This window comes from Polypterus senegalus, chromosome 1 (genome assembly GCF_016835505.1).
Source record: "Polypterus senegalus isolate Bchr_013 chromosome 1, ASM1683550v1, whole genome shotgun sequence".
NCBI lineage: Eukaryota > Metazoa > Chordata > Cladistia > Polypteriformes > Polypteridae > Polypterus > Polypterus senegalus.
Window position 1 is genome coordinate 156350942 of NC_053154.1, and position 17498 is coordinate 156368439.

The 17498-nt window shown below is 35.2% G+C and overlaps 1 protein-coding gene across 1 annotated transcript in view; it reads right to left on the bottom strand.

The window, feature by feature from the left end:
* The window catches only part of LOC120533809 (ephrin type-A receptor 3-like), a 486863-nt gene that overhangs the window by 152595 nt on the left and 316770 nt on the right, over positions 1-17498 (bottom strand). Inside the window, exons 9-10 of the mRNA XM_039760793.1 lie at positions 6673-6740; positions 2282-2407 (exon numbers count right to left, since the gene is read on the bottom strand). Coding sequence (XP_039616727.1) covers positions 2282-2407; positions 6673-6740 — 194 coding nt within the window. The remainder of the gene's footprint in view (positions 1-2281; positions 2408-6672; positions 6741-17498) is intronic.

The following is a 17498-nucleotide window of genomic DNA, read 5'->3' on the forward strand; positions in this document are numbered from 1 at the left end:
CATTCAGGCTGTGTGGATTGTGGAGTGGTTAAATGAAATGGAAAAAAGTATGTTTTAGGTCTTGCTGAAAAAGCTTAATCTCATGTTAACTTGTCTAAAGTTATTTTCTTTTTATACATGTTAAATTAAGCAGTGCTGCTAAATTTTCGAGGTGTGGGTTGCTAGTGATTTTAACTACTGAATACAGTAAAACATTTTTTAGCATCACTGAGCTTGCTTTCTTCATAGTTTTTAGATTCATGCCATCAACTGAAATAGGTAGAGGCAAGTTCAATGTATCACGTGAGTGTCACTGAGAGAATAAAAATGAATAATAAAAAAACAAGTGCTAACTTTTACTAATAGCTAAAATTTACACTAGGTGTTACAGACTCAAATGAAATGTATGTTTTTATTATTTTGTAGAAATAATAGTAATAATAATAGCAGTTCACTACTCAAAAGTGTGCCCAGTTTTGAACCCGGGACCTTCGGGTTATAAGGCAGCAGTTCCAACCTCTGCTCCATTTAAGAATACGTGTAAACTCCCTGTCGATTGACATTTGAGCTTGAGTTTTTAACTCATTGACAGCCACATGTAAATCGAATGTTTTTTTTTTTTCTTCCTTTGGTTATATTCTTGAATAAAAGCGCACATGTTGATTTCATATTTGGACTAAAGTCTTCACACATTATACAATTCTCGCCAATTAATTTAACATGGAAAAAGCATCTGCTTTAGGTATGTGTTCAGTTTTTATTGCATTTCTCGCATTTCCTTTCATCCCATGCTTACCCTGGTTTTTATAGACAGAGAACATACATGAAATGCATGTATTCCAAATATCGATATAGTGTATTATTTACCCTATACAACTCCAGGCACCCCACACGCAGATAAGGAGCCTTGGCTTGAGCTGGGTGACCTTTTTGCCAGTGAGCTGACCTCTGTCAAGGCGGGGGATGGGACAGCTGCTTGCTGCTTGTGCTGATCGACGCATTTATAAAACAAAAATACTTTCACACCTCTCCACCAGTGTCTTAAGGTGGGCTGGGATAACAAGTTTTTCCGTAAAGTTCAGGAATTCTAGTGTTAAATAGCCCACCTGCATATGTATTGCAATTTTAATAAATTTAACACGTTAGATTGCAATACATTTTGGTACGAATAATCTTCCATAATTACATTGATATCTTTGGTACATCAAATTTGTTTCTTACATAGATTCAATAAAAAATTAATTACATATACATAGAAGCAGGTTTACTTTTTTCAATAACAGGATATCAGATAGTAGGAGTTATTAAAAAAGTTTTAAAGTCACGGTATCTTTTTCCTGGAATATCTCCATGATCAGTACTCAAAACGTGAATATCCTGACCTTGTATATGTAATATGTACTTTAGGAATATGAAAAAGTGTATGCATTGCAGTTTTTATGTATGTATTCGATAACGATTTATCCACAACATGTATTTAATGCCAACATACACCTTTAACTTTTAATTGCTATGCTAATGCAAGGATTTTTACCACTGAGTCAAGTCATATTTTAAATGTTTCATTCAGCTACAACTGACTAATTTCAACCTGCTATGTCTGCTGATTAAAATCTATGAGCAGAATGCTAATGTGTAGGACATTGTGTTTGCGGTCATGAAAAAAAGTAGAAATTTAATAAAAGTGAACAAACTGGCAACAAGAAGACTACCTAGGAAGCAATCACTAACGTTCTTATATTTAGAAGTGTGGAAATACAAAGAAAGAAAATGAGAAGGCAACTTCAGACTAACCCTATAGAAATCAGTGCAGAAGGAGATTACAGCAGGCAGTGAGTATAATGTGTAATGGCAGCATGAGGTATGACAGCAGGCAAGCACAAGACAGGTAGAGGGCATGGGTTTTGTTAATAATAACACTTGAGATTATCTTTAAACATTCAAAGTCACTTGTACAACAAGAATGAATGCCTAATCAGTTATGGCTGTATTCTGGCCGAAGTTTTACTTTCATTTTTTTTGGCTCTCTTTCACAATCTACTGTTCACATTCAATGAATTTCAGGAATATGAAGCATAAACTTTCTTACTTTTTCCATCAACATAAGGATAAAAGTTCAAGAAGATAAACTAAAATGTGCATTAGCAAAGCAATAAAGCTAGGTTGACTTCAGGGTGGTGCAGTAAAATGTTACTACAATATTTAATTTAATTTTACCATGTAAAGGGTAGGGATATGCAGTGTGAAAGATGTCAAGAAACAAAATCAAGCCACCCCTCCCCACATCCATTTTGCCCATTACCTGCTCCTATTACTCTCTCAATCCGAATGCATGATGCATCAATTTCTTTAGCAAAATCTCGGACTGCTTGATTGGGGTCCTCATAAGTATGTGGGTGTATGTAAGTCCTGCTTCCTGGCAGCTTCACTGTCAAGATGAAAGAAAGAGGAGAGAACAAGGTATTGTTATTTCATCCCACTCTATTAGGAATTTGCTTACCTAATCAAGGAAGAGACCACTTCATTTTCAACATCATTAGCCAATTGCTTGAACATTCATTTAACTGCAATTTTCCACCACAGAAAAGTATCCAAGAACAAGAGCTTTCACATGGCAATTTATTATCATCGAGGCTTAATGATTTGTCCTTGAAGAAATTGCTTTCAACAGAAAATAAAGTCACTTAATAGTTGTTTACCATATAACATATATACAATAGAATTGAAGTCGTATTTATGTCTTCAACAAGAAAAAGAAGCATGGCTTTGATCTGAATTTATTCTGAGGCTGGTTGAATAGTGATAATCTAAAGCTAATGTTGGTACTTCTGCTGGGCAATACTTGTGGGAGGGCTGGGGTTTATACCTAATCTTCATTATACTGACATAAACATGCTTTGCACACGTACGAGGGGGAACCCAAAAATAACCGGAATTGAAAAAAATTGTTTTAATAATTTTTACTTACTGAGTCTCCATCAAAGTACTCTCCATGTGAATGAAAGCACTTGTCCCAATGGTTTTCCCACTGATGGAAACATTTTTGAAATTACTAAAGAGGAATGTTGTCCAATGCCTGTAGCAATTTTTCTTTGACTTCCTCCATGGTACAAAAACACTTTCATTTGAGTTCTTTTTGCCATATGCAAGAACAAGAAAAAGTCACACGGAGCAAGATCAAACGAGTAGGGAAGGTGGCAAGAACTCCAAGACACACAAGTCAATTCAGAAATCTCTTCAATAGTCCAACGACGATCTTCGTAAATTGTATTGCCAACTTTTTCAAGATTTTCGTCATTCCTAATTGTGGCAGGTCGGCCAGATATTGGTTGGTCTTCAAGTGACATCTACCCTCGTTTGAAATGCAAAAACCACTCGTAGACCTGTGTTTTATCTAAAGTTTCCTCTTTAAAAGTAGTTTCGAGTATTACTACTGTTTTAGCAGCTGTTTTTCCTAACAGAAAACAAAATGTAACGTAGACTTGCTGTTCTTTATGATCACCCATCAGAAAAATCACACGTTTAATAAGCACCAAGAAAAACCGACACAGAATGCTCTACGAACAATACAGAGCAACGCCACTTGGCAGACTGCCAAAGAATAATAAGTATGCAATACCTAGCGGAAAAATTTGGAGCGAAGTCTAGATTGCGTGCCAGGTACAGATTCCAGTTATCGCTTAAGACCCCCTCATATGCTGCACTTTATCATTGGGAAACAAAGGCATAATGACAGGACAGGCAAGGCAAGCAATTTCCTGGAGCCCCAAACTGGGAATGGACCCCTGTGGTTGTCCATTTACATACTGTAGGTACACAATGCAACGATAAATCTGTGGTAACCCTCCCTTTAAGCATAGTATCAACACACAATGGCACAATCCAAAACCTCCCAAAGAGAAGCCCCATTTCCTTTGTGAGAAGGTTTGTTATGAACATTACTTTTTTAGTAATGCTAAATTTTAACAGCACAGTTTTAATAAATCATTAAAAAGGTGTACATGTCTGGAAGAAAAAATTGGACTGACACTGTTTGTTTACAAAATTTGGCTATTTCTGATTCGGCTTCCATTAGCCCCTTTTGGTCCCACTTTAGTCAATGTGCAGCCAAAATCAGCACCACAAATTCAGCCACAAGGCGAGTAACAGTGAGATGGGGACTAAGAAGTCAAAATGTAGTCCCTCAACAGTCCTGACTTTTCCTATCACTGTTGCCTCTGGTGAGAGAAATATTTCATCATTAAAGTAGATTAAGTGTTACTTGAGATCTATCATTTATCAGGAGAAGATCTCTGCCCTAGTTCTGATTTCAAAAGAGTGCAATTTCTGAAGGTATTTGGACCTGGAGGACATACTGAATGCATTTGCTGTAGCTACTCCCCACAGACAGCGATTTTGAAACTTACAGTAATACCTTTATGTACATTTTTTAAAAGAAATGCCTATTATGTGCTTTTTTGCTACTTTTCTTAAACATTAACAAATTAAATATTTGTATTTATTTTTCATTACCATATGCTCCTTAGGATTATTTTAATTATTTTTTACATTCTCACTAATTACAATTTTTAAAATGTACTCTACTTTTATTGCTTTTCTATTTTCTATACAAATGATCTATACATAGTAGTGTTTAATTTATATAATTTGTTTTTCACAAAATTAAAATAAAGGAATTTTATTAAAATTTCCCTGTTGATCTTATCATTTTAAAATTTGCACTAAAGTAATGTTAATAAATTTGACCTATGTCAAAACTCAAGGAAGAGTGATTTTTTTTCATTGAATCCCCAAAGTCCCTAGAATCGCCTCTGTTAGAGTGGTGGGTGTACTTTCACTAAATTTAATTTCATTTTCAAATTAAAAACAATATGTGATATATTATTAGTTACAAGATTGAGTCTGACAGATCAAGAAAAACAGCAATAAAGTCTAACAAGTTTAGCAACATAAGTCAAGTGATCACAGTTACACTTATTTCATGTTTACATTCAAATAACATATTTTGTATTACTTGAATAACCACTTTTCTGTAACTGATTTGTCATCTTCATTAGTGTTAATCAGCAAAAGTTTCCCAACTGTTTTACACAGCAAACTTTCTGGGTTCATTTGTTATCTTGTTTCCCTAAATTTTTCCTGAAAATTCACCATGTGGCTGGCTTAGATTACTTTTTTCTCCACCAACCCATGATGCTCTGCAAGGCTGATGGGATATCACAGAATTGTAGCAGGAAGGTTGGATAGGGCGGTCACTGCCAAATCTGTGCCATAGATATAACACACATACAGTAGATGCCATTATATGTATAATTTATTGCATATGGATGTCACTGCCCTGATAGGTAGCAACTCCTGCAGGATTTACTCCTCGCAAAAAAGGTCTTGTAGTATTTTAATTTGAGGGGTACATTATCTGAACATAACTGCAACAATAATGGAAAAACGTAATGGTTCTTAGATTCATTGTATATTGGGTTTTCACTGCAGGATTAAATGTGTTATGCACCTCACTATATTACACAGATCATTTAGTAAAAAGGACAGACCCTAAAGTTTATAAGGATGATGCCTTGCATCACAGGTTGTGTGTGTGTGTGTGTGTGTGTGCCAAGGCATGTAATCAATATGAACTTTAACCTCAATTTTATAAAATACTGCACATGATCTTACACAGACTAACTTGGCCTTTTAATTTCTTTGTTGTGGAGAATAGCAATAACAACATTTTATTTATATAGCACCTTTCCCATGCTCAGGGCACTTTGTTTTAAAGTTTAATCTGCTATGAAATGCTATTGGAATTCATTACAACAGGATTCTCCATGGAACACCGAATGTGGTGATGGCTCATTTCAGAAGTCATTAGTCATTATGGGCAACCAACAGACACAGACCCAGCAAATTTTTAATTGCTAATAAAAAACAGTTTGAGCTGATACCAATATTAATCTATATTTTAACCTTTACCTCTCTTTAATCCTCAGCCATTCCTCCTCCCACCAGTTGAATGTTCAATTCATTCCCCTTCCCAACTCTACACTCAGACTTCTATGAATCAGCTTTAGTCCTCATCATAGGGTTATTTGTAGTTAAGACCTTGAATCACCACCAAGGTTAGGGATGCCTTCCGTTTCCTTCAGGGACACAATGCTTCAATTCCATTTAGCACCTTCTTTTGTCCGGTACCTCTCAGTCTTCAGCTGACCTTAATGGGTCACACTGCCCAACTACCCTATCTATTAGACTGGCTGCACAGTCTCATATTTTGCCTCCCTAGCTTCACTCTCTTTACAGTCAGTCTAATTATAGGCTTCCTTCCAGACTAACTTCTGGTTCATTTAGCAAATTAATAGCACTTGCATTTCCATAAAGATAAGTGAAATACTTTGCCTAATGCCAGTATGGTGGTGTCTTTGTCCTCGAGGCTTGATGTGTGACAACACCTAATCCCATCATGTTGCTATCTTATTAGTGTCCTTCATGCAACTTCTTGAAGGCCAGAAAGTCCCACAAAATCTCATTAAGATATGTATAAGACAGACTGATTTCTATAATATGTGTGTTCAAAGTTATGACAGTGCCTTGAGACAAATATGAATTATGACTATTCTTAAAAGTTACTGAAATTCTAACTTAATTACATTATCTTCCATAAATAATTGGTATTTTTCTAGTCTTAGTAGCTTTTACCTCTTCCATGTTGAAACTGCATTTTTTCTTCATCTGGATCTTGCTTAGCTTTGATATATCCACAATGCCTGTCAGCATAAAGACAAAATATAAAATGTTAAACTATTAGTTTGATCCAGGTAAAAACATATTACTGATTTGCTAACGTTTCTGTTCAGTAACAAGATATAAAAATGCAGGTATGAAATACAATATAATTACAGTAAGCAATCCTCAAGTTTTTTCATCTCATCAGCACATTATGAACAGAAACATTTTAAAATAAGAAAATAGAGCAAGTTTTTTGAAAAAAATTAGGATTCATCATGGATCTATATTGCTATAATGTAATTAACATACAATAAGTTTAACAAGAGTGATTTTTAAATTTATTTTATCTATCACTTTTAATTTAGTCAAAATTTATACTTCACTATAATCAGTTTAGTAGCAATTGTTTTGGTTTACTTAGGTTAGCCAATTGCATCCAAATCTATTTATTCAACTCTCTGATGACCTTGCCATACACTCATTCTTTCCATACAATCAAACACCACCTCACACAAAATCTCCTCCACCTCTATCTTGGAGCACCTCTTCACCCAATCATCTACTGCATTTCAGTCCACAGGCCCAAACCCATCTTAATTTATTTCTTCTCAGCACAACACCGATTATCTACACTATCAAGTAATCAAGGAACTCCATTGCCTATATCTAAAGTGCTTCAGGAAAGTATTCACAGCGCATCACTTTTTCCATATTTTGTTATGTTACAACCTTATACAAAAATGGATTAAATTCATTTTTTTCCTCAAAATTCTACACACAACACCCCATAATGACAATGTGAAAAAAGTTTACTTTAGGTTTTTGCAAATTTATTAATAAAAAAAAAACTGAGAAATCACATGTACATAAGTATTCACAGCCTTTGCTCAATACTTTGTCGATGCACCTTTGGCAGCAATTACAGCTTCAAGTCTTTTTGAATATGATGCCACAAGCTTGGAACACTTATCCTTGGCCAGTTTCACCCATTCCTCTTTGCAGCACCTCTCAAGCTCCATCAGGTTGGATGGGAAGCATCGGTGCACAGCCATTTTAAGATCTCTCCAGAGATGTTCAATCGGATTCAAGTCTGGGTTCTGGCTGGGCCACTCAAGGACATTCACAGAGTTGTCCTGAAGCCACTCCTTTGATATCTTGGCTGTGTGCTTGGGGTCGTTGTCCTGCTGAAAGATGAACCGTCGCCCCAGTCTGAGGTCAAGAGCGCTCTGGAGAAGGTTTTCATCCAGGATGTCTCTGTACATTGCTGCAGTTATCTTTCCCTTTATCCTGACTAGTCTCCCAGTTCCTGCCGCTGAAAAACATCCCTAGAGCATGATGCTGCCACCACCATGCTTCACTGTAGGGATGGTATTGGCCTGGTGATGACCGGTGCCTGGTTTCCTCCAAACGTGACGCCTGGCATTCACACCAAAGAGTTCAATCTTTGTCTCATCAGACCAGAGAATTTTGTTTCCTTCAGGTGCTTTTTGGCAAACTCCAGGCGGGCTACCATGTGCCTTTTACTAAGGAGTGGCTTCCGTCTGGCGACTCTACCATACAGGCCTGATTGGTGGATTGCTGCAGAGATGGTTATCCTTCTGGAAGGTTCTCCTCTGTCCACAGAGGACCTCTGGAGCTCTGACAGAGTGACCATCGGGTTCTTGGACACCTCCCCCGATCGCTCAGTTTAGATGGCCGGCCAGCTCTACGAAGAGTCCTGGTGGTTTTGAACTTCTTCCACTTATGAATGATGGAGGCCACTGTGCTCATTGTGGAAAAAGTGATGCGCTGTGAATACTTTCCGGATGCATTGTATATTTACTACTTCAGCATTCTGCATGTCTCATTTAAAACCACTACATCTTTAACTGAGTTGATTGAGTTCACCCTTGGATGACCCTTAACTCTGTATATTGGAAATAAACACATTCCTTTTACTGTTTTCAGGAATCCTCACTGCAAACAAACAAACAAACATGTTGTACAAGATGTCAACAATTCACCTCCAGGACATTCAATTACCTTAAACATTTCTGACACCACTCAAGCTTGGCTTGTTGCTTTACCTATCTTAATTTTTTTTGCACTTTTGACACCTCCTGTTTGCAAAACTTGCAGCTCAATCCTGTTGCTTTATCAAAATGAACATCATTATCCTATTTGCTCTCCTCGTTCAACAACTTCTTCATGTACTTCTGCCAGGTATCCTACTATCAATTAAAATGTCCCTTAAGAATATTTCATGAAATTCACACCTACTATATTTTGTCTTTCTTTTGAATTTGCTTTTGACATTGTATGGCACATCAGGGATAATCATTTATCATTAAAATATTTAATAACAGAGAAAAAGGAAAGGCTAAAATATAATTCATATAATATAATTCATCCCTGGCCTATTATTATAAACCATTCAATAACACTAACATTATATATACATACACATAAGGAAAATACTGTATTTTATTTGCTTTGTACTACAGATAAACATACTTTATATCCATCTTCCTATCCCATTTATCCAGGTTAAGGTCACAAGGCAGCTGAGCCTATCCCTGAAACCATAACAATACAGCACAAGGCAGGAACACCACCTGAAAAGGGTGACAGACCACCACTGGGTAAACACACACCTACTAGGGCTAATTCACCTAAACCATATGTCTTTGGACCATGGGTGTAATCCGAGACACCCAGAGGAAACCCACATGGACACCGGAACAACATGCAAACTCCACCTAGGATGCAAACCCCACTCTCCTTACTGTGAGGCAGTATGACTATAGCTGAACCACTGTGATGCCCTATTCGTATAACAACATTTATATAGTACATTTTCATTCAAAGAATGTAGCTCAAAGTGCTTTACAAGATGTCAAAGAGGAAGCTATAAGAAAAGAAAACTCAAATAAGGTTAGATAAGAATAATATACGCACAAACGCACACAGATGCATACACAAATGTACTGTGTGTTAATATATATACTGTATATATCTCAATCAATTTTTTATATAGTGCCATTCATAACATAATACTGTATCTCCTCTCAAAACATGCTTTGCAAAGCAAATAAGGAGGTTTCTGATTTAAAAAGCTGCCTCTGACAAACTTAGTTGTGCCTGTGCTGGAATAAGTAATGTACAGACAGAAAGATACTATTTTAATGACAAGGAAAGGGAAAAAATCAAAGGCTGAATGGAATTGTGGGATATAATAGCTATTAAAAGTCCTATTAGAAAAAAGAGCATATTCATAAAAGAACAGGGATGCCATGACAAATTTAAACTGAGCTGTTGGTTATTGCACATGTCAAACACGTCAAGCAGATGTGGTATATTAAACAATATGGGTCAAGAGTGCAGATCAATGGCCATTAATTTATTCCATCAATTGGGGGTCCAGATCTTGAAAGTACATTAATTATGGGATCCAAGTCTGTTTGTTTGCTTTACATATTTTAAAAAAAGCAGCTTGTGATCAGTTACCAACTACCCCATGCTAAGCACACCACATTAAGCATGACACAAAGAGTGTCAGATTTGGCCATTTGGTAATCGAAGAATAACAATCAAACCTAACGTGGACAGAAATCCCAAAGGAACTAGAGATTGCTTTTCCACATCTCTTACATTCTTAATTGTCATTTTATCCAAATAGACCTAGAGGTTTTCATTCCTGATTATGTCATTGATTGGGGAACTATGGAGGCAAAATAGATCTTGGACTAAGCATATGGTAAATGGTAACCTTACTAAACATCTGTCAAGTTAATTCTCCAGTTAACAAGATGATTTCCATATAACTTTTTTTTTTTTAATGTTACATAATAAGTTTCTGTTTCGTGCATTTAAAAAATAATTGTTCTGCCACTGTACTGAGTGTGATGTCCTGATTCTCAGCTTTGCTTTGGTATTTAATGGTTAACACACACTTTACTGCTGGATATCACAATATTTTTGTAACCTTTAAAAGTGTTTAAATTGATACTCTCTTAATTACACCAACTGCTCAAGCACAGGCAGGATTCACAAATAATCTGGCTGTTCTGTATTTATTTTGTTATTTAAGATAGTATAGCACATGCTGTATTTTTAACTTTAAAGATTAATAAAAAAGAAAATTCATGTTAATTGCTAACAATAACATTTATTTTTTGTTGAAAATGTACTACCAAACACTGCATGGTTGTAGTTAGTACTAGATTACTTTACAATACATTCAGTAAGAAATAATTTGACATTCCAAAAGATCTCAGGCATCAAGCAGTTTACTTTCTCCCAAATCTAAAACCGGATTCTCTTTTTTCCTCCTTTCCATTGCAACCTGGCCTTACTGTACTGAAGGTCTGAGGCGGTGGTGTAGCTGTGGGTTGTGATCTATGAAAAAGCATGCGGACTAAGTCTTGGGAGGCGGTGGCAGAAAACAGACTGCACTGTGTGTTCTGTGGATTACTCTGATTATTAGAGAGCTATAAAACCTTTAATAATTGTACAGAAGAATGCACATTAACTTTGAACTTGAACTTTGCTGCCAGGCAACATAGTTCCTAGGAATTTCTTTTAGTGTTACATACATGCACATAACAAGGTACATAGAATTAAGCAACATAATATAAAATACATTGAACAAAACTAATAAAACTAACAGACAGTAAAAGTTTTCCCTTCCTTCAACATCATGACTTGAAAATTGACAGCGTAATTTAGAGTAGCCATGGAATGATGAGAATCTCTATTATTTTACAGCAATACTCACTCTACCAGTTTCCAGTGAAGAAAGTGGATAAATGATGTTTTCAGTGAAATAATCAAAACGTTGAACAACTCCATTCAGTTTTGTTCTCTGTCTAAATATATTCCTTAATGTTTTTCAACTCCCATTAATTCCTTCAACAATACAGCCCTAATTTTATCTTCAGCCATCAATGACTTGATATGTAAAATGAGGTCTAACACTTGCAAAATGGATCCCCCATGTCTTTAGTACTTACCAAATCATGCACTGGCATAATATTCCTAAGCTGTCACAAGTAGTAAATACATAACTAGATGTTGGCTCTATGATAGCAGAATTTAAAACTGTTAATATAATCCTAAATTTAAAAACTCTTGTTTTGACCAGGGCTGTCTTAACAGTTTGCTGCTTACCTTTCCTTTCTAAAGTTGTCAAGTTTGTTGCAGCATCAAAATCATTTACCTTCTAATACACTGACAGAAACAATTCAGTCTAGCCTGAGGGTGCTAAACAGCTGTGAAAACTTACTGCCCAAAGCAGGCAACAGACAACTGAAGTCATTACCGGCTGAATCCTATTTACTGTCAGCATAGCATTGATACATCTAATAAAAACATTTTACTGTACAGAATGGTGGGCATTTCTGGGTATCTCTGATAGTATTTTTTTTACTTGTGTGACAAGCAAGGCTTTGACAATTGCACCAATGTCAGGTCTAAGAGCTCAGCATCAGTCACACAAGGATTTCAATGATGTGTCCCTGGCTCACTTCTTTTCTGTACCTACTTGATTCCTCTTTATCTATATGATTTATAGGTTTGAGCTTGGTTTTAATATGGATGAGAGCCAGGTTTATTTCTGTGGTAAAAACAGGTGTTTATCAAGACAAATGTAAGATAATGACTTGTCTTAGCAAAATAAAACGGTGGATTACCAAGCTAGAACAAGACTAACCTCATCATTATTGGTACTAAACCCCATCTTAGAAAAAAATATTTTCCATTACACTAGATGATGGCATAATTATAAGATAAACATCCATGGGGAACCTTGAAATTACATTTTAATTGCTTTACTTACCATACATATTATATTTATAAAGTATATATTATACAAACACTGTACTATATAAACGATTGCAATAGGTTGAATGAGCTACATATATTACTGACAAAATAGTTTGTGAAAAATTTCCTTATAGAGGTAGATCAGTTAGATAGGTGGCACCACAAAGACACACCAACATAAGGGTGCATCAACAAAACCGAAGTAATATAGCTCTCTCAGTGTTATCAGACAATGTTGCTCAGATTCTTCTTAGGCAGCTGCTTTTAACCATTAAGCTGTTGTATCTTGGAATCAGGCACTCTTGTTTTCCTCCCACTCACTAAAAGATACCCTAGGTTAAGTGAAGTATCTGAGTGGCAGTATGTCTGTTTAAATGTTTGCACTTCTATTATGACCTGTCTAGGTGTGTTTCCTGCCTTGCACCTTATGCCTCTGTTTTAGATTTTAGGGGCCCATGACTCTGAAGCTGACTAATGAGATTTCAGAATGTTCGTTTATGTAGTTAAACTGTGACTGCAGTAGTTCCTCCTCTCTCTTTTAGAGGCTTGTAAGCCTTTAAGTGATTTTTCTCCTCTATAGCCACTTATGCATTAACTATCGCTGTTTTCCCCTGCACCATTAAAGATGCATATTAATATGGCACATCATTTTAACATTTAAAGCATTCCTTTGCCTAACTGAATCTAAAATATTTTTTGATATGAAAACCCTACATACTTAGGATACAGTACTACTACTACTATGTACATTGAGACATATACAAGTGAGGAACATTTTCCATTACCTTATTTACAGTTTTCAATTTGAGATGTAATTATAGTTTGAGTACTTGAAATTTACGGCAGGAGGTTTTAACATTTAATGTTTTGTACTAATTCAAATTTTAGACATTTACAAGTACATTTTCACCAGTTAAAATTCAAATTAGAAATATCTTATCCTGGATTCAGATCCCCAAAGATGGGTGAATTAAGTAAATTGACAACAATGAATTAGCTCTGTGTGAATGTGTGCATGACAGGGCTTCATAATAGAATGGATAGGCTAAAGCAAACCTAAATTGTATTGAAGTAGGTTAGAAAATATTGTTACATTTTTACTACTGTATATACTCGCGTATAAGTCGGGTCTTGAAACCCAAAAAAATCGATCATAAAATCAGACCCCGACTTATACGCCCATTCAGAAATGCGACAATTTTTTTTTTTTTTATACATCTTCTTGCCTCCTCCAATCTCGCACTAGTTTCTCAGACACATCGAATTTTGTTGCAGCAGCGTAGTTACCAATTTCTTTCACCAGGCCAAGAACTTTTAAATTAAAACCAGTTTCAAGATTTCTTCTGATCAAACGCTCCACCGTAGATAAGGGATGCTCTTACGATAAAGGTGTATGACGGTGTGAGATACAAAAAAAAATCAAAAACAAAAATCACAAAACAGTGCAAATGTGGCTTCAGAATATTTGAATATTACTGTGAGGTCATGTAGGCACAATACACAGAAAAAAAAAAGGCAGCGCACTCCGTGGTTACTCGTTTAGATGGCCGTTAGTATATCATAATCTCTTGGATCAATAGCGTGAGTTTTCTGCATTTGACTTTACGACCAACATTAAAAAATACCGGAACTTATACAGTTAAATCAACCCCCGACTTATCTGTGGGAGAACTTATCCATGAGTATATATGGTAGTCAGATTATTATATTGACTAGAGGAAACTGACAGACTCTTCCAACTGATTTCTACTTACTGGTCAAAATGTAACCTTGACATATTCAGTTACATTTTTAATATTTAACTCAGACACACTAAAATTCTAACTTTCACAAGTCAAATTTCTAATTATAGCTATTTCTAATTAAACGTGCTATAGAAGTCATTGAATATGCTTTTCAGTTTTATTAACAGTTACATTTTATTGAATAGTAAAGTTTTCCTTCTGTTTACTTTGTTGCTGAAAACTTCTAAATCTGTTTCGACTACATCAAGAAGAAAATGCCCCTTTAAAAAGAGCTATTTAATTTGTGCAACTCAGGGGGCTGAATCATGACAGTATATTGTTAATTAGATTGTTTTTTGACGTCAGAAAAATGAACCATACATTGAATCATTCTTTGGTAGACTTGATGATTGTTGGCTACATCTGAGTTATTTAGAGATACCACTTGATTAAACAACACATATACTGTGGAAATCTCTAAGGAATACTTCTAAAATAATCCATAGCAAAACTAAGAGTCACAGTGAGGAGAATACACACTGTAGCTTCAGACTGACACTTGGGCTCAAGCACTGTGAGGTAGCAATGCTGCATATTTTATTACAGTACCAAACTTTTATCTGGAGCATATGATATGTACTCTGTCATTCATTGAATGGTATATTTGGTTTAGGAAACTTGAGTTTTTAGGATATATGGGTTATTTCAACAGTAATACTTAAAAAAAACAAAAACCAACTCTAGGTGAGATAATAGTCCTTTAAAGGGACATACATAGCTATGGCTGCATTTGTCTGGTGTAAAAAATTCTGCTTTTGAATGGTGTTTAGGCATTGAGTGTGACTTGTTGACATGTATGCAGATATTTCCACATTTCAAGTAACTTTGTTTTAAAAGTTTTAGTAAAAGTTCAAAGCAAAACAGTTTATACAAAAATAAAGAGAAAAATTGAATAGAAGAGTTCTTATATAAGATGTTACTATTCAAGTGTTGTATATCTTATGTCTCTGAGTTGCTCTTAAAAGCTCTCTATATAACATGTCAAATGTACATATCTTGAATTTGCAGATGTGATACTTGAACATTTAGAAAACTGTATGTCATTGTTCCTCCCCAGAAAATAAGGCAAACAGTTATGTTTCCAGATAACTAAAGACTGACTAAAATTCTATTACTGGAGTTCAGATAAAGTTGATCAGTTCCATTACAAGTCGGCCTCAGGGGTTAAACAGAACTGCCCATTATCTACATACACTAGTTAAGAGAAACTAGCATTCTAAACAAATTAAGCAATCACTCGTGTATTTTAACATCAATATTAAAAATTCTAAGACTGGCTCTTACAATAGCCAGCATCTGATATAAAACTATGTTTTAACTGGAGCCTTCAGAGGAAAATGCCAGACTCTATGATCCTATACTCACAAATCTGACATTTTACATATTACTGTTAAATCAACAGTAAATATACTGTGTGTGTTGAACTACTGTTTATTATATGCCTTTACATTGCATCAACTGTTACCAAAAAAAAAACACACGTGATTTTAAAAGGAATATGAATTTATTTTAAAACACTTAAATCTGTGCACTATTTGCCTCAGTGCTACCCAACTTAAAAGCTTCATGCGGATGACAAACCATATTATTAGGAATTTAAAAACTTGTAGTTTCTAGGTTTCATCTCAAGAAGTTTCTCATTGAATACAATAAACACATTGGTGCTTACCTGGTTATATAAACTAACTGCCATGTAGAAAATCCCTGCTCCCTCTTACCTTCAAGCCTATGCTCACCGCAGGTGATGGAACCAATTGTATAATCCCCTTATCTGCTACCAATAGCTCTTGCACACAGCTGAGTTCATGACTAGAACTGTCAGAATAGAGTTCGATTTTCAAAATTCATACCTTATTCTAGGATTTACTTTATCATATAAGTTCAAAGGCAGTGGAAAAACAAAATCAGAAGCACTCCTATCGTGTTTTACAGTTTCCATTATGAAATAAACATAACTTAAGTTTTGACATAACATAAAAGTGAAACAGCAAAGTATGCACTTTGGGGAAAAAGTACATGTAGATTTTCATGGCACTTTTTTTAATTATAGAAAATATTTCCTTAAAGCATGGTGGAAATGTTTTTATCCTCCGATGACCCTGAATTTGGATAAGGTAGATTTTAAAATGAATGACCTGAAAGAATGACAGTAAAATCACTTAAAAGAAAAATAGAAGTAATATTAATTTTTTAATAACAGCTGCTTGCTTGATTACTAAGGTATTTGTCTAAAACTATTTATAACAACATTTTGAGTTATTTATGAAGCATTGTTACCAGATGGCTGCATTTTGCATCTGTTCTTCTTTGCATATATTCCACTTATTTACTCTTTTATTATATAGACTGTAACCTAAAGGCTTGATATTAAGAGCCCTTTCATTTATATACAAAATAAACCCTTCCCTGTGGGATTGATAACTTACTATGATGGGAAAGAACTACTGACAGAATACAAGCACTCTTGTTAGAGTTACAAATAGAAAAGTTATGTAGGGGAAGCAGCCAGACAAAGAACAGTCCATAAGTGACCCTTATGAATGTTCTAATTGAACTGATATATACAAGCCTCCATTGTTTACTGGTGTGCAAAATGGGCACCTCGATGTGACTTTGAGTTACATATGAGAAAACTTTAAATACTGTATATATCAAACAATCATTCACATCATTTAGCTTCCATATACACATTGGATTTGGTGTTCAAAAGGAAACAACCCAATGACTCTAAAGTCCTACTGGAAGACTTAAATGCTCATTTTGGAAATTATGAAGCAACCTGGTTCAAAAACCGAGTTTATAGTTAATTACTGAATTTTGGGAAGACTTGGGTATGTGTAGTTAGGATGTGTAAGGAATGAACAGCAGATACAGTCATATGGAAATGTTTGGGAACCCCTCTTAATTTTTTTTGATTATTGTTTATCATTGGCTGAGCTTTCAACGTAGCAACTTCCTTTTAATATATGACCTGCCTTATGGAAACAGTAGCATTTCAGCAGTGAAATGAAGTTTATTGGATTAACAGAAAATATGCAATATGCATCATAACAAAATTAGACAGGTGCATAAATTTGGGCACCCCAACAGAGATATTACATCAATACTTAGTTGAGCCTCCTTTTGCAAATTTTTGACCATTCTTCCATACAAAATCTCTCCAGTTCAGTTAAATTTGACATCTGCCGAGCATGGACAGCCTGATTCAAA